The sequence below is a fragment of the Lissotriton vulgaris genome, chromosome 1_2, assembly GCF_964263255.1.
Source record: "Lissotriton vulgaris chromosome 1_2, aLisVul1.2, whole genome shotgun sequence".
In the NCBI taxonomy this organism is placed as follows: domain Eukaryota; kingdom Metazoa; phylum Chordata; class Amphibia; order Caudata; family Salamandridae; genus Lissotriton; species Lissotriton vulgaris.
In genome coordinates, this window is record NC_141686.1 from 320,774,878 (window position 1) to 320,793,543 (window position 18,666).

At 52.1% G+C, this 18,666-nt stretch overlaps 1 protein-coding gene across 4 annotated transcripts in view; it reads left to right on the forward strand.

Moving 5' to 3' along the window:
• Nucleotides 1–18,666, forward strand: part of SERPING1 (serpin family G member 1) — a 149,093-nt gene that overhangs the window by 61,184 nt on the left and 69,243 nt on the right. For all 4 annotated transcript variants that reach the window (XM_086953371.1, XM_086953373.1, XM_086953372.1 and 1 more), the window contains exon 4: nt 5,427–5,570. In XM_086953371.1, the coding sequence (XP_086809497.1) occupies nt 5,427–5,570 (144 nt within the window). The remainder of the gene's footprint in view (nt 1–5,426; nt 5,571–18,666) is intronic.

Below are 18,666 nucleotides of genomic sequence, written 5' to 3' on the forward strand. Positions count from 1 at the left end.
AGGCAATGAAAAGGTGAAATTTCATGGTCCTGGGGCAGCGAACCAAGGCAGCTTAATTTGTGGGGATGCTTCTGCAAAATTGTGACAAAATAGACGTGTAAACGATAAAGAAAAATAGTTTTCTGATTTATATGAAAGAAGAACCCTCTTAAAATTCAATAATGAGCCTGAGAGTCTTAGCAACGTTTTGGCATTTAAAGACATATTTCAGGAGTGAAGAACAAACTCATGCAATGCAAATATATTTTAAATCAATGGAAATACTTTCAAAATGTATAATACACTTGACAGCAATGCTAGGAATGCACACGTTAAGTTAGGAGGAACAAACATTATGGCTTTGCAATTGCAATAATGTTTTAGAATAAGGGCAATGCGGAGGAGAGAAAGAGACAATTTCAAAGTACAATAAGCAATTAGAGCTTCAGCCAAAGATGCCTAGATAGATAGCTGAAGGAGACCACAAAGGCGTCAGTGACCCTAAGGGGTCACTGCAGCGGGGTAGTCCGTTGAATGGACTAAGGAGCAGATCTTTATACTCTTTCAATGATGAACTATTGACGACAAAATGACAACATTATCAGGTGACTTTGACCTACAGGACATGATGCATTTTGGTCACTTCTGGGAAATATTTAAGAAAATAGAGGTGCCACCCACGCTACAAAAAGCTTCTCAAAAGGTCACCGGATGTTTGACCATGAATCATAATGAAATTGATTCACAAATAGGGGGGAGGTAGAGGTTATACAGAGCTAGGTCCGTCCTCCTAGGTTTACGCTTCAAATGAAACCTGAATTCTCAGATTTGAGGACCTAGTCATAGGATAAGGTTGTGGAATCCGATCAATTTGATCAGAGATTGCCTTCAGGAAAGAAACATTTCTTTCTTGAGTCCCCTCACTCACCAGGGTTTCCCCATGGTGGCATGCTTCATCATTGGGGCCATCCCAGTTTTCTTCGAACTGGGGCGTGCTGCGACTTGCGGAAACTACGTAGGAACACTTAAGTGGAAGACTATGTGTAGTGCACAATGTGGTGGAGTGGATTAAAGTGATTAAAATACCTTGCTAATGGGCTAAAATACTTTCTTATCGCTCCTAGGTTGGTATGTCTATAAGGGGGTGTTACACAGAGAAAACTAACTAATAATGGGTTAGAAATTCAGTGTAAGATCAACATGTTTCGAGCCTACCCCTAGCTCTTCATCAGGACCACACAGGGGCCAGTCCTGTGTATGCCACTCCTATCAAACCTAAATGTGGGAATGAAAAATTAAATCACAACAAAAAACGCTGCAACTAATAAAGCATGCGTAGTTATACATACGATCTCTATGTCACGTAGTATGGCTGCAACAATAAAAGAGAATTGGTTAGGTATCAGCCCTCTCTCTCTTGTAGAGATACTGGGTACACCGTTAGATGTACTTCCATGCTCGTGAAATGCTCCTTAATGGTGCCTGCAGTCGTCCAGGCTCAGTGAGAAGTTGTAACCTAAATAGGTAAAATATGCTGGCCACACGTGCTGCATGGTGGTCAAAATTCATTAAAAACACACAACAAACATGAGGTGAGAGAACACACAACACATATAAAAATCAGAGGAATAATGGTTACCCCAGGCTGGTAACACATACTTAATTTTGAGCAAAACTGTGCTTCATGGACGCGAAGGGGGCAAGGTCTCACTGAAATTAATATCTGTAAATTTGGGAAAATCTTTAGGTAACCGTTAGTGCTGGTCAAGATATCCCCCGAACAAAGAAATGGACTATCGTCATGCTGTCCGGTACCTGTGGATAAAAAAGCACTTACTTCTGGTTGAGAAGCCTCGCATCTCCAGACCTATTTGTTCCCCCATCGGACCGCATCTTAGGGTGTCAACAGCGGGGGACGTTCTAAATACTTCCTGTTTCTCCTGTGTGATCGTCAATAAGACTAGACCGCGGGCGACGTTGTTAAAGATGGCCGCCGCGAATGGCAAAAGTGGCGGAAATGATGGAGGAATATGCGAGTGGGCTCCACTGTATTCCTCCTTTATTCAGTTGTTCGATTCCCAGCTGGGAGACGTCCCAAATTAATAGTAATTATTATTTTTATAGGACCATGTATAACCTTATAGAATAAATTAATTAATGAAACTACTCAACTTTCGGTAATCCTGGGGATATGTTGTGCAGAGGCTCTGTTGCAATACAAGAAGCGTATACAGCGCATAGCTGCCACCAAAGTGGCGTCTGGTCGCAGTCATCAATGTTGCGCGTGAACTGTCTATAGCCCCCCGCTTCCTTTCAACCCCAAACAAGACTGATTCTGGCAAAACACATTGACATCTACAGGTTCTTGTACTAGACTATCGGGACACGGTTGTATGATGGAAACACACACACAGTCCCCAACAACAAATGGCTGAACAACGTGGTCTTCACAACGACCAGGTCTTAACCACCCATGCCTTTACAATGGATTCCAATGTAATAGCATAGTTGGTAAAGGCATATGTGTGGATAAGGCTACCCCCTAGCCCCTGCCCTGAGCCCTAAAATCAAGCCCCCAGCCCTGAGTACAACCCCGACCCCAGCCCTAAAAACAACACCACAGTCCCCCGCTCTTAGTCCTAAAAGCAGCCCCTAACCCCAAAACCAAACCCCACTCCAGCCCCAAAAACACCCAAGCCCTATCCCCCACCCTGAGCCCTAAAATGCAGCCCCAGCCTTGAAAACGACCCCGAGCCTGACCTCCCCTGGTCTACAAACTTGACCCCAGCCCTAAATAACATCCCAGCCCCCGCCTTGAGCCTTAAAACCGCCCCCACTCCAGTAAAAAGTACCTTCACCCCCGTCCTGAAGCCCTAAAGCACTGCCCTGCAAACCCCAACCCCCCACACTGAGCCCTAAAATCAGCCTCCCGCTCTATAAAGTACCCTGACGACCCACCCTGAGCCCTAAAACCATAAAAACGTCCCTGTCCATTCGCTCCAAGTCTAGAGCGCTAACTACCACTAACGTCTAAACGATGCATGTACATGCTAAAAGCATATGTGTGGTGTAGACATGCGTGGTTCCGCTTGCGTTGTTTAGCCATGCGTAGGCTGCGTGGATATGGCTGTTTCCCTCTGGACACAAATGGGAACATCTTGCCCTACTGCTCCCAAGACATCCCAGGCTGCACTCCCTCCCATCTGTGCTCCTCCAACAGGTCTAAAACACCCTATAACTCAACCCATTAAGATCCTTTCAGCTTTAGATCCCCCGTCCGCCATCTTGTGCTCTGTTACAGACCCGCAAAGAGCTCGTTTGAAACGCTGTCGATGACTTTCAATAAATAGAAGGGAGAAGAGTATTACCACCAAGACACACCGAGGACAATGAATCTTGTAGCCAAGAAGAACACTAAAAAAGGGGTATTTGCAGCAGCAGATAAGTGAAAAAGATCACTGCGGTATCTGAGTACCCTTGACTGTTCTTTGTTGGAGAACTCACTGAAGCTGAGAATTGTTAAGGCAAGGGTATTCCCAGGGGCGTAGTTTCTGTGGGAGTGGTCGCGTGTGACCCCCAACTCCCCCAAATAAATGCATTCTTGGCTTGATAGTTGGGTCTGGGGAGCCTGTCAGGTCTGGTATGTCTGTATTGTTTTTTTACCTCATCCTGATTTCACTAAGAAGTTTTAACATGTTCATTTTTGTTGAATCAGGAACTAAGGGGCTCATTTACAAGAGGCATGCACCGCTAGAGGCGCAGGCCTCTAAATCATATCTATGAGGCGGCGCAAAACCAATCTGCATGGCAGCCTAGATATGAAGTACGGCAACGCAAAGCACAGCGTTGCCTTACTCTGCGTCAACGAGGCGTTCCATGGGCGCTGCGGTGGGTGTTCCAACACAGCACCCATGGATTTTGACGCTTCTCTAGATTTAAACCTGGGGCATCACCAAAACCTTACACCTCCCCAGAGCAGGCGCAACGAGGAGAAATGTTTTCATTTCTCCTCATTTTTTCCTCTTTTCATGTGTGCTGCAGAATAAGGAAAATGCCGCCAAGGATTGTTTTTGTGCAGGAAGGTGTCCCTTCCTGCACACAAACAATCCTGCCAACAATGCAGACACCCCTGCGTTGGTGCATAGCACCAAATTGTGTGCCAGCGCTGGCTGAAAGGAAAGGAATGCGCCATATATATTGTAAATACGGCGCATACTTGCCCATTCTTTTTGATGCAGGGCAGCACAACAAAGTGACACACTGTGCAGCCTTGCACCAAAAACTCATAAAAGAGGCCCCAAATGTTTATAGTGACTGGTTTTCCTAAAAAGTAGCAAATCTGCACCCGTATAAGTACTTCTCGAATTAATGCAAATTTACTTCTTTCTGGAATTCACAAACATTGGCAGTAGTAGGCTTGGAAAGCTGCACCAGTCTCATGTTTCCAGACATATTACCAAGCCCCCAAAAGGTGATGGGACGAATGCTTGCAAATAGTATAACCACGTCCCTCGGAGTAGCATTCCAAGCCATCAGATTCGCCCACTGTGCCACTCTCGACAGTGGCCCTCGTTTAGGGTTTGGCAGATGGAGTAATGGCAGACAGGGTGGTGGTGGGCTTTACGTCAGCCACCCTGCCTTCATTCCCCCTACCAAACTTAGAGATGTCCGGCAGCCCTACGGACATATCTATACATTGGCAGGTACCTCCATCATGGCGGTTTCTGTCAAAGTAGGAAAACATTTGATGGACGGCTCCATCAAACACAATGGCCAGCCGTCAAAGTTTTCCAAAGTTTTTCATATTTCACAAACTCTTAAAGCAGGAGTTTGTTTTTGAAAAATAAAACACAAATGATCCCTAGTCCATAGGAGTTTTCATCCACAGTTGAAAAGAAGCCCTCCAACCATCTACTTTACTCCATCGGGCTATCGGAGGGAGTTTTACTGCAACTGAATTGTACTCTGTGGGTGTAAAATTTGTAGTGTGCCTGACTCAGAATCGGTACCCTGTTCACAAAACTCTAAACCAGCCAAAGATTTCGGTAGACGGGTTACTCCATCACAACGTTGACAGATATCCAGTCTGCCGAAATATCCCACTGGATATTATGGGATTTATATTTCGGCGGAAGGGTTACTCCATCACAACGTTGACAGATATCCAGTCTGCCGAAATATCCCACTGGATATTATGGGATTTATATTTCGGCGGAAGGGTTACTCCATCACAACGTTGACAGATATCCAGTCTGCCGAAATATCCCACTGGATATTACGGGATTTATATTTCGGCGGTCGGGTTATCTGTCACTGTTTTGATGAAGTAACCCGTCCACTGAAATCTAAGCTACGCCTTAGGGCATTCCAGTCTCACCACTATTTACGAGTGCTGTTTCATGCTTCCTCTTCCATAAGCTTACCTTATCTGCTGGTTCTCTTTGCAGGTGCACGTGGGGACACGAAGGACAACCTCCTGGATGCACTTTTTGCCCTGAAGTCAAGCGAGTCAGACTGCGTCCACAGCACGCTAGGAAGCATGGTCACCTCCCAGGGCTTTAAGTCTGCCTCGGGCATGTTCTACCAGAAAGGTAATATTGTGGCTATGTCCAACTAATATAGCCACGCGCAGGCGCGAAGGCAGGGCACAAGCATGTCTTAAAGGAACATATCTGCTCAGCAGCAGGGCACCATAGTCTTCAAGGCGCTAGTTTATGACTTAGTCCCTCATGGACCTGTGTCTGGGAAAAGCTTACAATTGCTGCTTCTACCAGGGGCGGCTCCACCATGTGGGCGGAGGAGCGTCGCCCCACTGCTTTCTCATAGTAGCAAATACCATTTTATGTTTCTACTTCCCATACTCCACACTGCGAGAGAGCAGAAGGTTTTGGTTGGGGGCGGGCGGGCAGGTGGTCCTGCTCCAGGGCAGTGGAGGAGTGCCTTGCCCACTGTTGTGGACGCTGACTGTTTGGTCGGCCCCAGAGCTGACCAAACCCGTCATACACACTCTCTATTTTCTCCATGTAGGCTGCATGCAGCCTACATGGAGAAAATTGCCTCCCCATAGATGCCTTTGTGGTTGGCATCCCAGCCAATCACAACGCTGTCATTGCAGCGTTTTGATTGGCTTAGGGGAAGGGAGGGCGGTAGCCTTCTTCCTGGGACTCGGAGCAGAGACAATGCAATGCGGGACCGGCCTGGGCAGGCGAAAGTACGTTTTTAGTTTTTTGTTTGAAATAACCCCCCTGTGCGACTCCCTCCCCGCGTTTACCTCCGCCCCCCACCCGCGAGTCATGCCAGCCGTGACTGGCTTCCACACAGTTTGTTCAGTAACAGGCGGGATGGATGGATGGATGGATGGACATACAGAAAGATAGGTGGTCAGTATGTTCGAACCTCCATTACATCCTCATCCATCGTTCTGTCACAGTCCTTATGCCTTTCAGTCCTTATGCCACAGTCCATGTAGCTTTATCTGCTACATTTGTCCTCTGGTCACAGACTTAAGTCACTGACTGGAGCACAAATTTTCACCACTACAAATGATGGACTTCAGTCTATGACCGGAGGACACATCTGCACCACTACCAATGATGGACTTCAGTCTACGACCAGAGGACACATCTGCACCACTACCAATAATGGACTTCAGTCTAGGACCAGAGGACACATCTGCACCACTACCAATGACGGACTTCAGTCTATGACCAAAACGCACATCTGCACCACTACCAATGACGGACTTCAGCCTATGACCGGAGGACACATCTGCACCACTACAAATGACGGACTTCAGTCTATGACCGGAGGACACATCTGCACCACTACCAATGATGGACTTCAGTCTATGACAAGAGGACACATCTGCACCACTACCAATGATGGACTTCAGTCTAGGACCAGAGGACACATCTGCACCACTACCAATGACGGACTTCAGTCTATGACAAAACGCACATCTGCACCACTACCAATGACGGACTTCAGCCTATGACCGGAGGACACATCTGCACCACTACAAATGACGGACTTCAGTCTATGACCGGAGGACACATCTGCACCACTACCAATGATGGACTTCAGTCTACGACCAGAGGACACATCTGCACCACTACCAATGATGGACTTCAGTCTAGGACCAGAGGACACATCTGCACCACTACCAATGACGGACTTAAGTCTATGACTGGAGGACACATTTGCAGCACTACCAATGATGGACTTCAGTCTAGGACCAGAGGACACATCTGCACCACTACCAATGACAGACTTCAGTCTATGATCAGAGGACACATCTGCACCACTACCAATGATGGACTTCAGTCTATGATCAGAGGACACATCTGCACAACTACCAATGACGGACTTCAGTCTATGACCGGAAGACACATCTGCAGCCAATGATGGACTTCAGTCTATGACCGGAGGACACATCTGCACCACTACCAACGATTGACTTCAGTCTATGACCGGAGCGCACATCTGCACCACTGCCAATGACGGACTTCAGTCTATGACTGGAGGACACATTTGCAGCACTACCAATGATGGACTTCAGTCTATGACTGGAGGACACATTTGCAGCACTACCAATGACAGACTTCAGTCTATGATCAGAGGACACATCTGCACCACTACCAATGATGGACTTCAGTCTATGATCAGAGGACACATCTGCACCACTACCAATGATGGACTTCAGTCTAGGACCAGAGGACACATCTGCACCACTACCAATGACAGACTTCAGTCTATGATCAGAGGACACATCTGCACCACTACCAATGATGGACTTCAGTCTATGATCAGAGGACACATCTGCACCACTACCAATGACGGACTTCAGTCTATGACCGGAAGACACATCTGCAGCCAATGATGGACTTCAGTCTATGACCGGAGTGCACATCTGCACCACTACCAATAATGGACTTCAGTCTATGACCAGAGGACACATCGGCACCATTACCAATGATGGACTTCAGTCTATGATCAGAGGACACATCTGCACAACTACCAATGACGGACTTCAGTCTATGACCGGAAGACACATCTGCAGCCAATGATGGACTTCAGTCTATGACCGGAGGACACATCTGCACCACTACCAACGATTGACTTCAGTCTATGACCGGAGCGCACATCTGCACCACTGCCAATGACGGACTTCAGTCTATGACTGGAGGACACATTTGCAGCACTACCAATGATGGACTTCAGTCTAGGACCAGAGGACACATCTGCACCACTACCAATGACAGACTTCAGTCTATGATCAGAGGACACATCTGCACCACTACCAATGATGGACTTCAGTCTATGATCAGAGGACACATCTGCACCACTACCAATGACGGACTTCAGTCTATGACCGGAAGACACATCTGCAGCCAATGATGGACTTCAGTCTATGACCGGAGTGCACATCTGCACCACTACCAATGATGGACTTCAGTCTATGATCAGAGGACACATCTATACTTCTACCAATGACGGACTTCAGTCTATGACCGGAGGACACATCTGCACCATTACCAATCTGAGAGACGCGGGATCCTGTGCCGAACCCAGCATATCGCTATGGGGCGTTTAGCTTGCAAGAGTAGGAGCGTCGTCCACCTGTGGCACTCCAGCGGGGTATCCTTCACATATCCCAACAGTAACAACTCGAGGGGAGCGCTCCAACGCATACCTGAGCATTGCATCAAGCGCAGCAAACACCACCCTGAAAACTCTGCACAACAGTACACTCAAGAAGGTAGCACAGGGCGCCACCCAGCCCTCAGGAGGCCCATTCTATGTCACACGAAGGGGGTACAAAAAAGCCTGTGAGAGTACTTGAAGTGAACGAGTCACAGTCTATTATTAAAGGACAGCGCACTCGACTGAGCTCAAAATTATCTCCATTGTTCATCAGATAAAGGAGGCTCAAATTCGCTATCCATGTGCTGTGCCCCCTGGGTTCACGAACCAGTGAAGTATCTTGCATTCCCGCATACAGTCTAGTAATCGGGTGGCGCGGGGAGGGGGAAGTAAGAATCTTCTCCAGGACAGGGAGAGCGGGTGGCGCATCTGGGAAGGAGTTGTGCATAGCTCTAATCATGGCCCAAAGGTTGTAGTAAGTAAAGCTGGGCCAGGGCCCTGCAGGGCCTGCTGTGGCTGCATAAAGGAGCCATCTTGATAAATCGAGCTCATGGAAGTCAGGCCCAGAGAACACAACCTGGCTCAAGCACCAGCATCAGCTGTGATGGGGTATTCAGGGTGTCCAATAAGTGGCACAGAGAGAGCGTATAGGTGCTCCAGGTGAGAACGCTGGGGCAGCTCTTGCCACACCCACACAGTACATGCCACTACATCTACTTGTGCACGTGGACATCGTGGGGGCAAGAAAAGTGTCATCCGGAGGGGGCAAGGCCAGGCATGGTCATGCTCAGGTGCACTGTGGGCAAGGAACTGCATCGGGAAAGGCCAGTGATGGGCAAACTGCCCCTGGGCGCATTTTTAAGATATATACGGGACTCCTAATCCACCCTGCTCAAAGGGGAGTGTGAGGATTTCCCTGCCGATTCTGGGCTGCCTTTGTACCAGGCAAAGGACAACCAGGTCAGGGCGATGCCTGGGGAGGAAGGCAAATGATAGTGGGATTGGCAGGTTTATGAACAGATAAATACATTTTGGGAGCATTTTAGCTATGGCAAATGTTGGACAGGCCACATGACGGGCCGCTCTCCCCCGGCTCGACCAAGCCCGAGCCAGTCACACAAGCACCACACACCACCATTGCACGTCCTACGTCCCCTCAGGGACACCTGCCCTCGAGCATGATAACCTCGTGGGTCCGATCCACGGCCGACCCATGCGCCCAGCCAGGGCCGCCATCTTGGACACTTCGCCACGAGGCCGCCTGGCCCCCGATCGACCTCAACCCTGGGCCTAGCCCGGCCTCAGACATTCCGGCACCACCCTCCACCCAGGAGGTGAGCGAGCTACTTGGCCAGTCAATGGGAGAAAGAGGTGTCGATGGTTCTCCCCCGGCCAGTGCCGCTCGCCCATCGCCTCCCCGGGCGCTGGCTCCACCCCCCTGCTGGGTGTCTGGACTCCCTCATCCCGGACCTCCCGACCTCCAAGTGCGAGGGTCCGGACATCAAAGCACGCCAGCCCTATAACTGGGGCAGCTCCAGAACAGGAAGGCAGTTGTATCTTGGAGTCGAGAGACGAAAGAAGAACTCATCCTGGACGGACTACTGGCGCTGCCGTAGCTCTGTCCTGTGCACCATCATCCTGCCTGTTGGCGCTGCCACAGCCGTCGTAACCTTCATCCTTCACCGTCGTCCGGATCTGCTGGCGAGGCCGCGGACCGTTGTAACCGTCATCTGCATCGGGACCTGCTTGGCTTCTCCACGGCCCGTCGACCATCCTTCATCCATCTCGGGACCTGCTTGGCTCCTCCACGGCCCGATCAGCAAACACGCCGAGCTCGAGGATTGAGAGCTATTGAACTCATTGGTAACTAAGACTGTCCCGCTACCCTTTTCCTCATCCAGAGATCAGAACCGAGGGGACCCCTGAGTCCAGACCTCCTTGTAGTATATCAACGTAACCTAAGAATTGCATATAAAGTCTCGTTAACCTTCAATCTTGTGTGGTGTCCGTCTGTGGGGGGGAAGTTACTTATCTGTACAGTCGTTGGAGACGGCTCTCCCTGGAGACCTCTCCCCGTAAACTCGGCCGACCCTCCCGGTCCGTCTAACATTGGTGGCCAGCGGCGCGATCCGAATCACCGCATAACGTACAGAGAGTAGCTCACCCCACAACGAACAACAATGTCGACTAAAGAGAGCGGATCAACTGAGAAGTTCCAAATGGAAAAACTAGAGGAATACAGCCATCGTGAACTAAAGCAGTTCTGCATCGAACTAGGTATCGCTACCACCGGACTAAGTACCAAGGACGATTTTAAGCATGCCCTAGAATCTTGGGCAGAGACCGGGGATGTCGAAGCCCCTGAGCAAAGCACCGCGAAAAAGACCAACACGGCCCCTGAAGAGCAAAGAACGGGTCTCTCGCAAGACGAGATCCAAGAAAGAGAAAAAGCCCGACTACACGAACTCGAAATGGCCCGACTCAAGATGGACATAGAACTCAAATTGGCCGAGCAAAAAATAAACTTAGAGCACCTTCGCCTCCGAGAAGAAAGAGAGGAGAAACAGAGGCAAAGGGAGCTCGAGGAAAAAAGACTAACGTACGAGCACGAGCGGAACCTAGCCGAGATCAACCTGCGCAAACAGAATAAAGAGTTAGGGGTGCCCGACAGACCGTCCACCCCAGGGACCACGGACAAAAAAGTGCACATCCCCAAGGATGTGGTCCGAGAATATTTTCGAGAAGACGACATCCAGCAATGGTTTAAGGCATATGAAATCGCGATGACTGCGCACCGGATCGATAGAGCCGACTGGGGAGCCGGCCTATGGGGCAAATTCCTCAATGAGGGCCGCGATACTCTGTTACAGCTCCCAGACCACCAGATGACCTCCTACGACCATATGAAAGCGGCCCTCCTCACTCGCTATGGCCTCACGCCCGAGATGTACCGTCAGAGGTTCCGAGACTGCACACGCATTCCAGGTACAACTTGGGTGGACTATGTAACGTACTTTAGCCGAGCCTTCGAAGGCTGGATCAGAGGGAACAACGTCACGACCTACGAGCAGTTGTTCAATCTGATGGTATGGGAGCATCTGTCCAACAATTGCTTCATTGAACTACGCCAACACCTCCTCGACAGCAAGTTAACCGACCCCCGGCAGCTCGCAGCTGAAGCTGACCGGTGGGAGATCACCCGAGTGGGCCGGAATGGGTCCTACGAGCAGAACAGGAACAACAATGGTCACCACCGACCCAGAGGAGGAGGAGGGGGCCAAGGACGAGGAAGAGACAACACTCCGGCCGCCCCCACTACCAGCACCACCCCCCCGGCCAACCGGGGCAGCACCCCGGCGCGACCGGGATACAGAGCCAATGTTACATGTCACCGATGCCAACGAGTCGGCCACTATGCAAACGACCCAAGCTGCCCGCAGTATCAGAGTCCAAGACCCCGCCAGGTGGCCGCCGCGGCACTAGGGGAGGAACAGATCTCCGAGGAACAAGAAACAGACGAGCAAGAGTATCAAGAGTGGGAGCCAGCCGCCATGACTCTCGCGTGCTTAGGGGGAAGAGACATGGTCCCGCGGGTCCCCCTACCCGCTAACACCCAGAAGTACAGCCAGTGGGTGAGCATCAATGGACAACGGGCCGAAGCCCTTCGAGACACCGGGGCCAGTGTGACAGCCGTCCGCTGTCATATGGTGACCCCAGAACAATATCTACCGAACATTCTCTGCCCTGTGCGATCAGCCGACAACTCGGAGAGTCTGTGTCGGATGGCCTGCGTCCCCTTTGAGTGGGGAGGGGTCTCCGGCATGTTGAAAGTAACGGTCCGAGACGACGCCCCCGTGGACTGCCTCCTCGGAAATGACCTGGAAAGCTCCCCGTGGGCAGCCGTGGAGCGAAAAGAACACTTGGGGATGTTGGGCGTCCCAGACTGGGCGTGCGTCACCACCCGGTCCATGGCCGCCCGTGCCAACCATCCCCCGGAAGAACCAGAATGGCCGGCGCCTCCGCCTCCGGTCGCCCCCGCCGAGACCCCCGACCAGGGCATCCCCCTCGAACCTGCTCAACCTTCCGACCTTGCTAATCTTGACCAGTGGGCTCAAGAAGGGGGGCCCACACAAGAACAATTTCGTCAGGAGCAGAAGACCTGTCCCTCCCTTGAGGGACTCCGACAACAAGCGCTCGCCCAAAGCGCAGGGGATACCTCCGGAACTCATTGGGTCTACTGGGACAATGACCTATTGTACAGCGAGCAACGAATCGCCGAGCTGGGGGCCAACCGAGTACTAGTGGTGCCACTCCGCTTTAGAGACTTCCTGCTAAAACTGGCCCACGATGTCCCCCTGGCAGGACACCTGGGACAAGATAAAACCTACAGCCGCCTAGTGACCCACTTCTTCTGGCCAAAAATGAGAAACGATGTGCACCAGCATTGCCGATCTTGCCCCACGTGCCAAGCCAGTGGGAAGAGCGGCCGCAAGTTAAAGGCCCCCCTGCAACCCTTTCCCGTAGTCACGACCCCGTTTGAGAGGGTCGGAATAGACATTGTGGGACCCCTAGACCCACGTACAAGACAAGGCCATCGCTTCATCCTAGTACTAGTGGACCACGCCACCCGCTACCCTGAGGCTATTCCTCTCCGGACAGTCACAGCCCCAGTGGTCGGCAGGGCCCTGATGGGGATCTTCTCCCGTGTAGGGTTCCCCCGAGAAGTCGTCAGTGACAGAGGCACGAACTTTATTTCCAAATATATGAAGTCCCTCTGGCAACAGTGTGGGGTCACCTACCGCTTCACGACCCCCTATCACCCCCAAGGAAACGGACCTGTTGAGCGGTTCAATCGCACACTAAAAGGGATGATCGGGGGATTGGAAGAACCCCTCCGTCGCCAGTGGGACGTGCTGCTGCCGTGCCTCCTCTTCGCCTACCGGGAGGTCCCACAGAAGTCCCTAGGCTTCAGCCCATTCGAACTGCTCTATGGGCACCCAGTACGGGGGCCACTCAGCCTGATCAAAGAAGGCTGGGAGTTGCCCCCGGCCAAGAGTCCTCCAGATGTCTTCCGGTACCTCCTCACCCTCCGCAATCAGTCCCAGCGGTTCAGAGACCTAGCGAAAGCCAACCTAGAGGCCAGTCAAGAGGACATGAAGAAATGGTATGACCAGAACGCCTCGTCTATTGAATTCGAGCCGGGGCAACAGGTCTGGGTAATGTCCCCCACAGAACCATGCGCTCTCCAAGACAAGTGGACGGGACCCTTCAAGGTAATCGAGCGCAAGGGACCTGCCACCTATCTGATCGATATGGAGTCCGCCCGGAATCCGCTCCGAGTCCTCCACACCAACAGACTGAAACCCCACTTTGCACGAACAGAACTCAGCCTCTTGATGGCCACAGACAACGGGGTTGAAGACGACTCCGAGCCTCTCCCTGACCTCTTGCGGACCCAGGAGCAAGACGGCTCCGTGGATGGGGTCCGACTCTCGGAGACCCTCACCCAGGAACAACGCCAAGAGTGCCAAGCCCTCCTATCACGATTTGCCAGCCTGTTCTCCCTCACCCCAGGTGTCACTTCCTGGTGTGTGCACGATGTGGACACCGGAGACAGCCCTCCTATCCGCCACCGGGCCTACCGCGTACCTGATCGGGTACGGGCCTGCATCCAGGCGGAAGTAACTAAGATGCTCACGCTCGGGGTCATCGAGCCCTCCGACAGTCCATGGGCCAGCCCGGTCGTACTGGTCCCCAAAGCAGCCGCCCCCGGAACCACACCCGAACTCCGGTTCTGTGTCGACTACCGGGGCCTGAATGAAGTCACCAGAACGGACGCACACCCCATCCCCCGGGCAGATGAACTGGTCGACCGAATGGGCGCTGCCCGCTACCTCAGCATCTTCGATCTAACGGCAGGCTATTGGCAGATCGGCCTCACACCCCGAGCACAAGAACGTTCTGCCTTCTCCACCCCCGATGGCCACTATCATTTCACGGTCATGCCCTTCGGCATGAAAAATGCCCCAGCGACTTTCCAACGGCTCGTCAATCAGGTCCTGGCGGGGCTCGAAGAGTTCAGCGCCGCCTACCTGGACGACATCGCTGTGTACAGCCACCACTGGACCGAGCACCTCCACCACCTCCAAGCAGTGTTGCAAGCCCTTCAGCGAGCTGGCCTCACGATCAAGGCCAGCAAATGTCAAATTGGACAAGGGTCAGTGACCTACCTCGGACACCAGGTGGGAAGCGGTCTAGTGGCCCCTCTACAACTGAAAATTGCCGCCATCCAGAACTGGCAACCCCCTATCACTCAAACTGAGGTGCGAGCCTTCCTGGGCCTCACGGGCTACTACCGAAGGTTCGTGAAAGACTATGGTACCATCGTGGGGCCTCTCACCGAACTCACGTTGAAAAATCAGCCCAAGAAGGTGAACTGGACCCCAGAGTGTCAAGCGGCCTTCGAACAGCTAAAGGCCGCCATGTGTTCCGCTCCTGTGCTCCAGGACCCCGACTACAGCCGGGAGTTCGTCGTCCAGACGGACGCCTCCGACCAGGGCATTGGGGCGGTCCTGTCCCAGGTGAACACCGAAGGCCTTGATCAACCGGTGGCCTTCATCAGCCGGAGACTCCTACCACGGGAACAACGCTGGAGCACCATAGAGAGGGAAGCCTTCGCTGTGGTATGGGCCCTCAAGAAGCTCCGACCCTACCTTTTTGGCACCCACTTTCGGGTGCAGACTGACCACCGACCCCTGCAGTGGTTGATGCATATGCGGGGGGAAAACCCAAAACTGCTACGCTGGTCCATCTCCTTGCAAGGTATGGACTTTACCGTTGAACACCGGCCTGGGTCTGACCACGCCAACGCGGATGGCCTGTCCCGGTTTTTCCGCCTCGACGAAGAGAGTCCCCAAGAGGATGGGTAACTCTCCCCGCCTTCAGCTGGGGGGGACGCATGTTGGACAGGCCACATGACGGGCCGCTCTCCCCCGGCTCGACCAAGCCCGAGCCAGTCACACAAGCACCACACACCACCATTGCACGTCCTACGTCCCCTCAGGGACACCTGCCCTCGAGCATGATAACCTCGTGGGTCCGATCCACGGCCGACCCATGCGCCCAGCCAGGGCCGCCATCTTGGACACTTCGCCACGAGGCCGCCTGGCCCCCGATCGACCTCAACCCTGGGCCTAGCCCGGCCTCAGACATTCCGGCACCACCCTCCACCCAGGAGGTGAGCGAGCTACTTGGCCAGTCAATGGGAGAAAGAGGTGTCGATGGTTCTCCCCCGGCCAGTGCCGCTCGCCCATCGCCTCCCCGGGCGCTGGCTCCACCCCCCTGCTGGGTGTCTGGACTCCCTCATCCCGGACCTCCCGACCTCCAAGTGCGAGGGTCCGGACATCAAAGCACGCCAGCCCTATAACTGGGGCAGCTCCAGAACAGGAAGGCAGTTGTATCTTGGAGTCGAGAGACGAAAGAAGAACTCATCCTGGACGGACTACTGGCGCTGCCGTAGCTCTGTCCTGTGCACCATCATCCTGCCTGTTGGCGCTGCCACAGCCGTCGTAACCTTCATCCTTCACCGTCGTCCGGATCTGCTGGCGAGGCCGCGGACCGTTGTAACCGTCATCTGCATCGGGACCTGCTTGGCTTCTCCACGGCCCGTCGACCATCCTTCATCCATCTCGGGACCTGCTTGGCTCCTCCACGGCCCGATCAGCAAACACGCCGAGCTCGAGGATTGAGAGCTATTGAACTCATTGGTAACTAAGACTGTCCCGCTACCCTTTTCCTCATCCAGAGATCAGAACCGAGGGGACCCCTGAGTCCAGACCTCCTTGTAGTATATCAACGTAACCTAAGAATTGCATATAAAGTCTCGTTAACCTTCAATCTTGTGTGGTGTCCGTCTGTGGGGGGGAAGTTACTTATCTGTACAGTCGTTGGAGACGGCTCTCCCTGGAGACCTCTCCCCGTAAACTCGGCCGACCCTCCCGGTCCGTCTAACAGCAAACCTGCCAATCAGGAAGAACAGCATCTCTCTGACAGCTTACTACATGCTCATCCACCCACGTCATCAGCTGCCCATAGTTGCCCCACCATAGACTGTCGACATCCCTGCTCAGCCAGACCCCAAGGTTTTGACCGGGCCATCTGCCCATTCGAGTGGGTGTTCTGGAGTGAACACCGTTGTTGCTTCCGTTAAGGGGAACAGGACCAACTTAGCCCAATTAATCCTGAGCTAATTAATGTACCAGGAGTTCCAGATTGGTCTGGGGATCCCTAACATATAAGGTGACATCATCTGCGTACACTGACACTATAAGGCCATGGGCCGAAATGCCAATCCACAGTATGCGTGGTGCTGGCGCAGCCAGGCCTCGAGTGGCTCCACAGTGAACCCAAAAAAAATGGGAGAGAGAGGTCACCCCGGATAGGTCCCTCTCGTCACCGCGAAGGGGGTTGTGATTCTACCATTCACAAGCAACGACCAACAGGTTGGCTGTACAGAAGCCGCATCAAACAGAAAAAAGCGATGGCTAACATCCAGAGGCAGCAGCAGGGCAAAAAGATATGGCCACTCCAACGAATCAAACGCATTAGTGGCATCAAGGAAAACCGCCGCAGCACATAGGCGTGGCTCGATGGCATGAAAAAAAGTGAAGAAGTTGTGCAGTTTGTAGGAGGTGGGCTGTCCCGGCACAAATCCAGATTGATCGGGTCTCACAATGGTCAATAGGAAGGACAGTAATCGCAAAGCAAGGAGCTTGGCCAGGATCTTGTTGTCGATGTTAATCATGGCTAGAAGGCGATAAGATTTGCAGCATTTGGGGTCCTTGCCAGGCTTAAGAATCATAACGGCTAGGGCTTAACGCACTGATGGAGGCAGGACTCCCACTGAAAGGGACTCTTCGTGTATAGCGAGCAAGTGGGATGCTAGTATGTTCGCATATTCTTTATAAAAAGCGTCCGTGAGGCCATCCAAGCCTGGTGGTTTATCCGCCGGCATGCTAGCTATGACTTGTACTACTTCCTATTTTCTATGACCTTCGTCAAACCACAGGAGCTGTATGGAATCAAAGTAGTTGTTAAAATCCGGAGGAGTGCTCTGTATGGTAAGACATATAAATTTACCATTAGCCTTTGAATAGCATCCTCACCAAACCAGTCATCCTGTAGTTCTGTGATTTAATCTCTTGCCCAGGGTTTGCAAAGCATGTGCGCTAAGGTCTTGAATGCTCTATCCCCCTCACTGTAGTGCCTGGCACAGGATGCCCCATCCAGATAATTAGTCTCCCTCTGTGCGGTCTCCTCATATTCCGCCAGCATACTTCTAATGGCCGCCAACACTGCTGCATCACAGCCATCATAGTATTGAAGCTCCAACTCTCTGATCTCTCTTTCTAAACACACCAATTTGCCCCACAGCGAGCACAGCACCCCGGTCTATTTTGTAATGCATGCACCCCGGATGACAACTTTAAAGGCATCCCATAACCTGATTCGCCCATCTCAGGCCTATAAGTGCTCACAGTATTCTATGATCGCGGTTCTAAGTTCATCTCTATATTATTGGTCACCCAGTGCCCCTGCTGGCAGTTTCCACATGAATGCCAGTGTGGGGCCTCCTGGGACATGGAGTTCCAATAGCACTGGGGCATGATCAAATATGTGCGCTGCAGCCGCCATGCCACTCCTTTACGAATAAGTATGTGTCACCTTTCGGTTACAAGAATGGAAGGAGCCAAGACTAGAGGGCGACTGTTTATCTGATTTATTGGGATTACAGTTTGTAAGACACCAACTCAAAATCCTTATTGTAAGATGCAAAGTCAGTCGCAAGGTCGTTGTCCTCGGGACACTTCCTGGGGTACTTCCTGGGGCACGTCTTGGGTCAAGGTCCGGGAGTCTCCAGCACATGAAAAGGAAAGAATAATAGGTGGCTTTTAGTGTCGTGCTCCGACTTACTAGAATACTCGGAAACAGGGAGGGGGTGAGGGATAAAGGAATAACCACCACCACATTCAGTGCTCTGTGTTT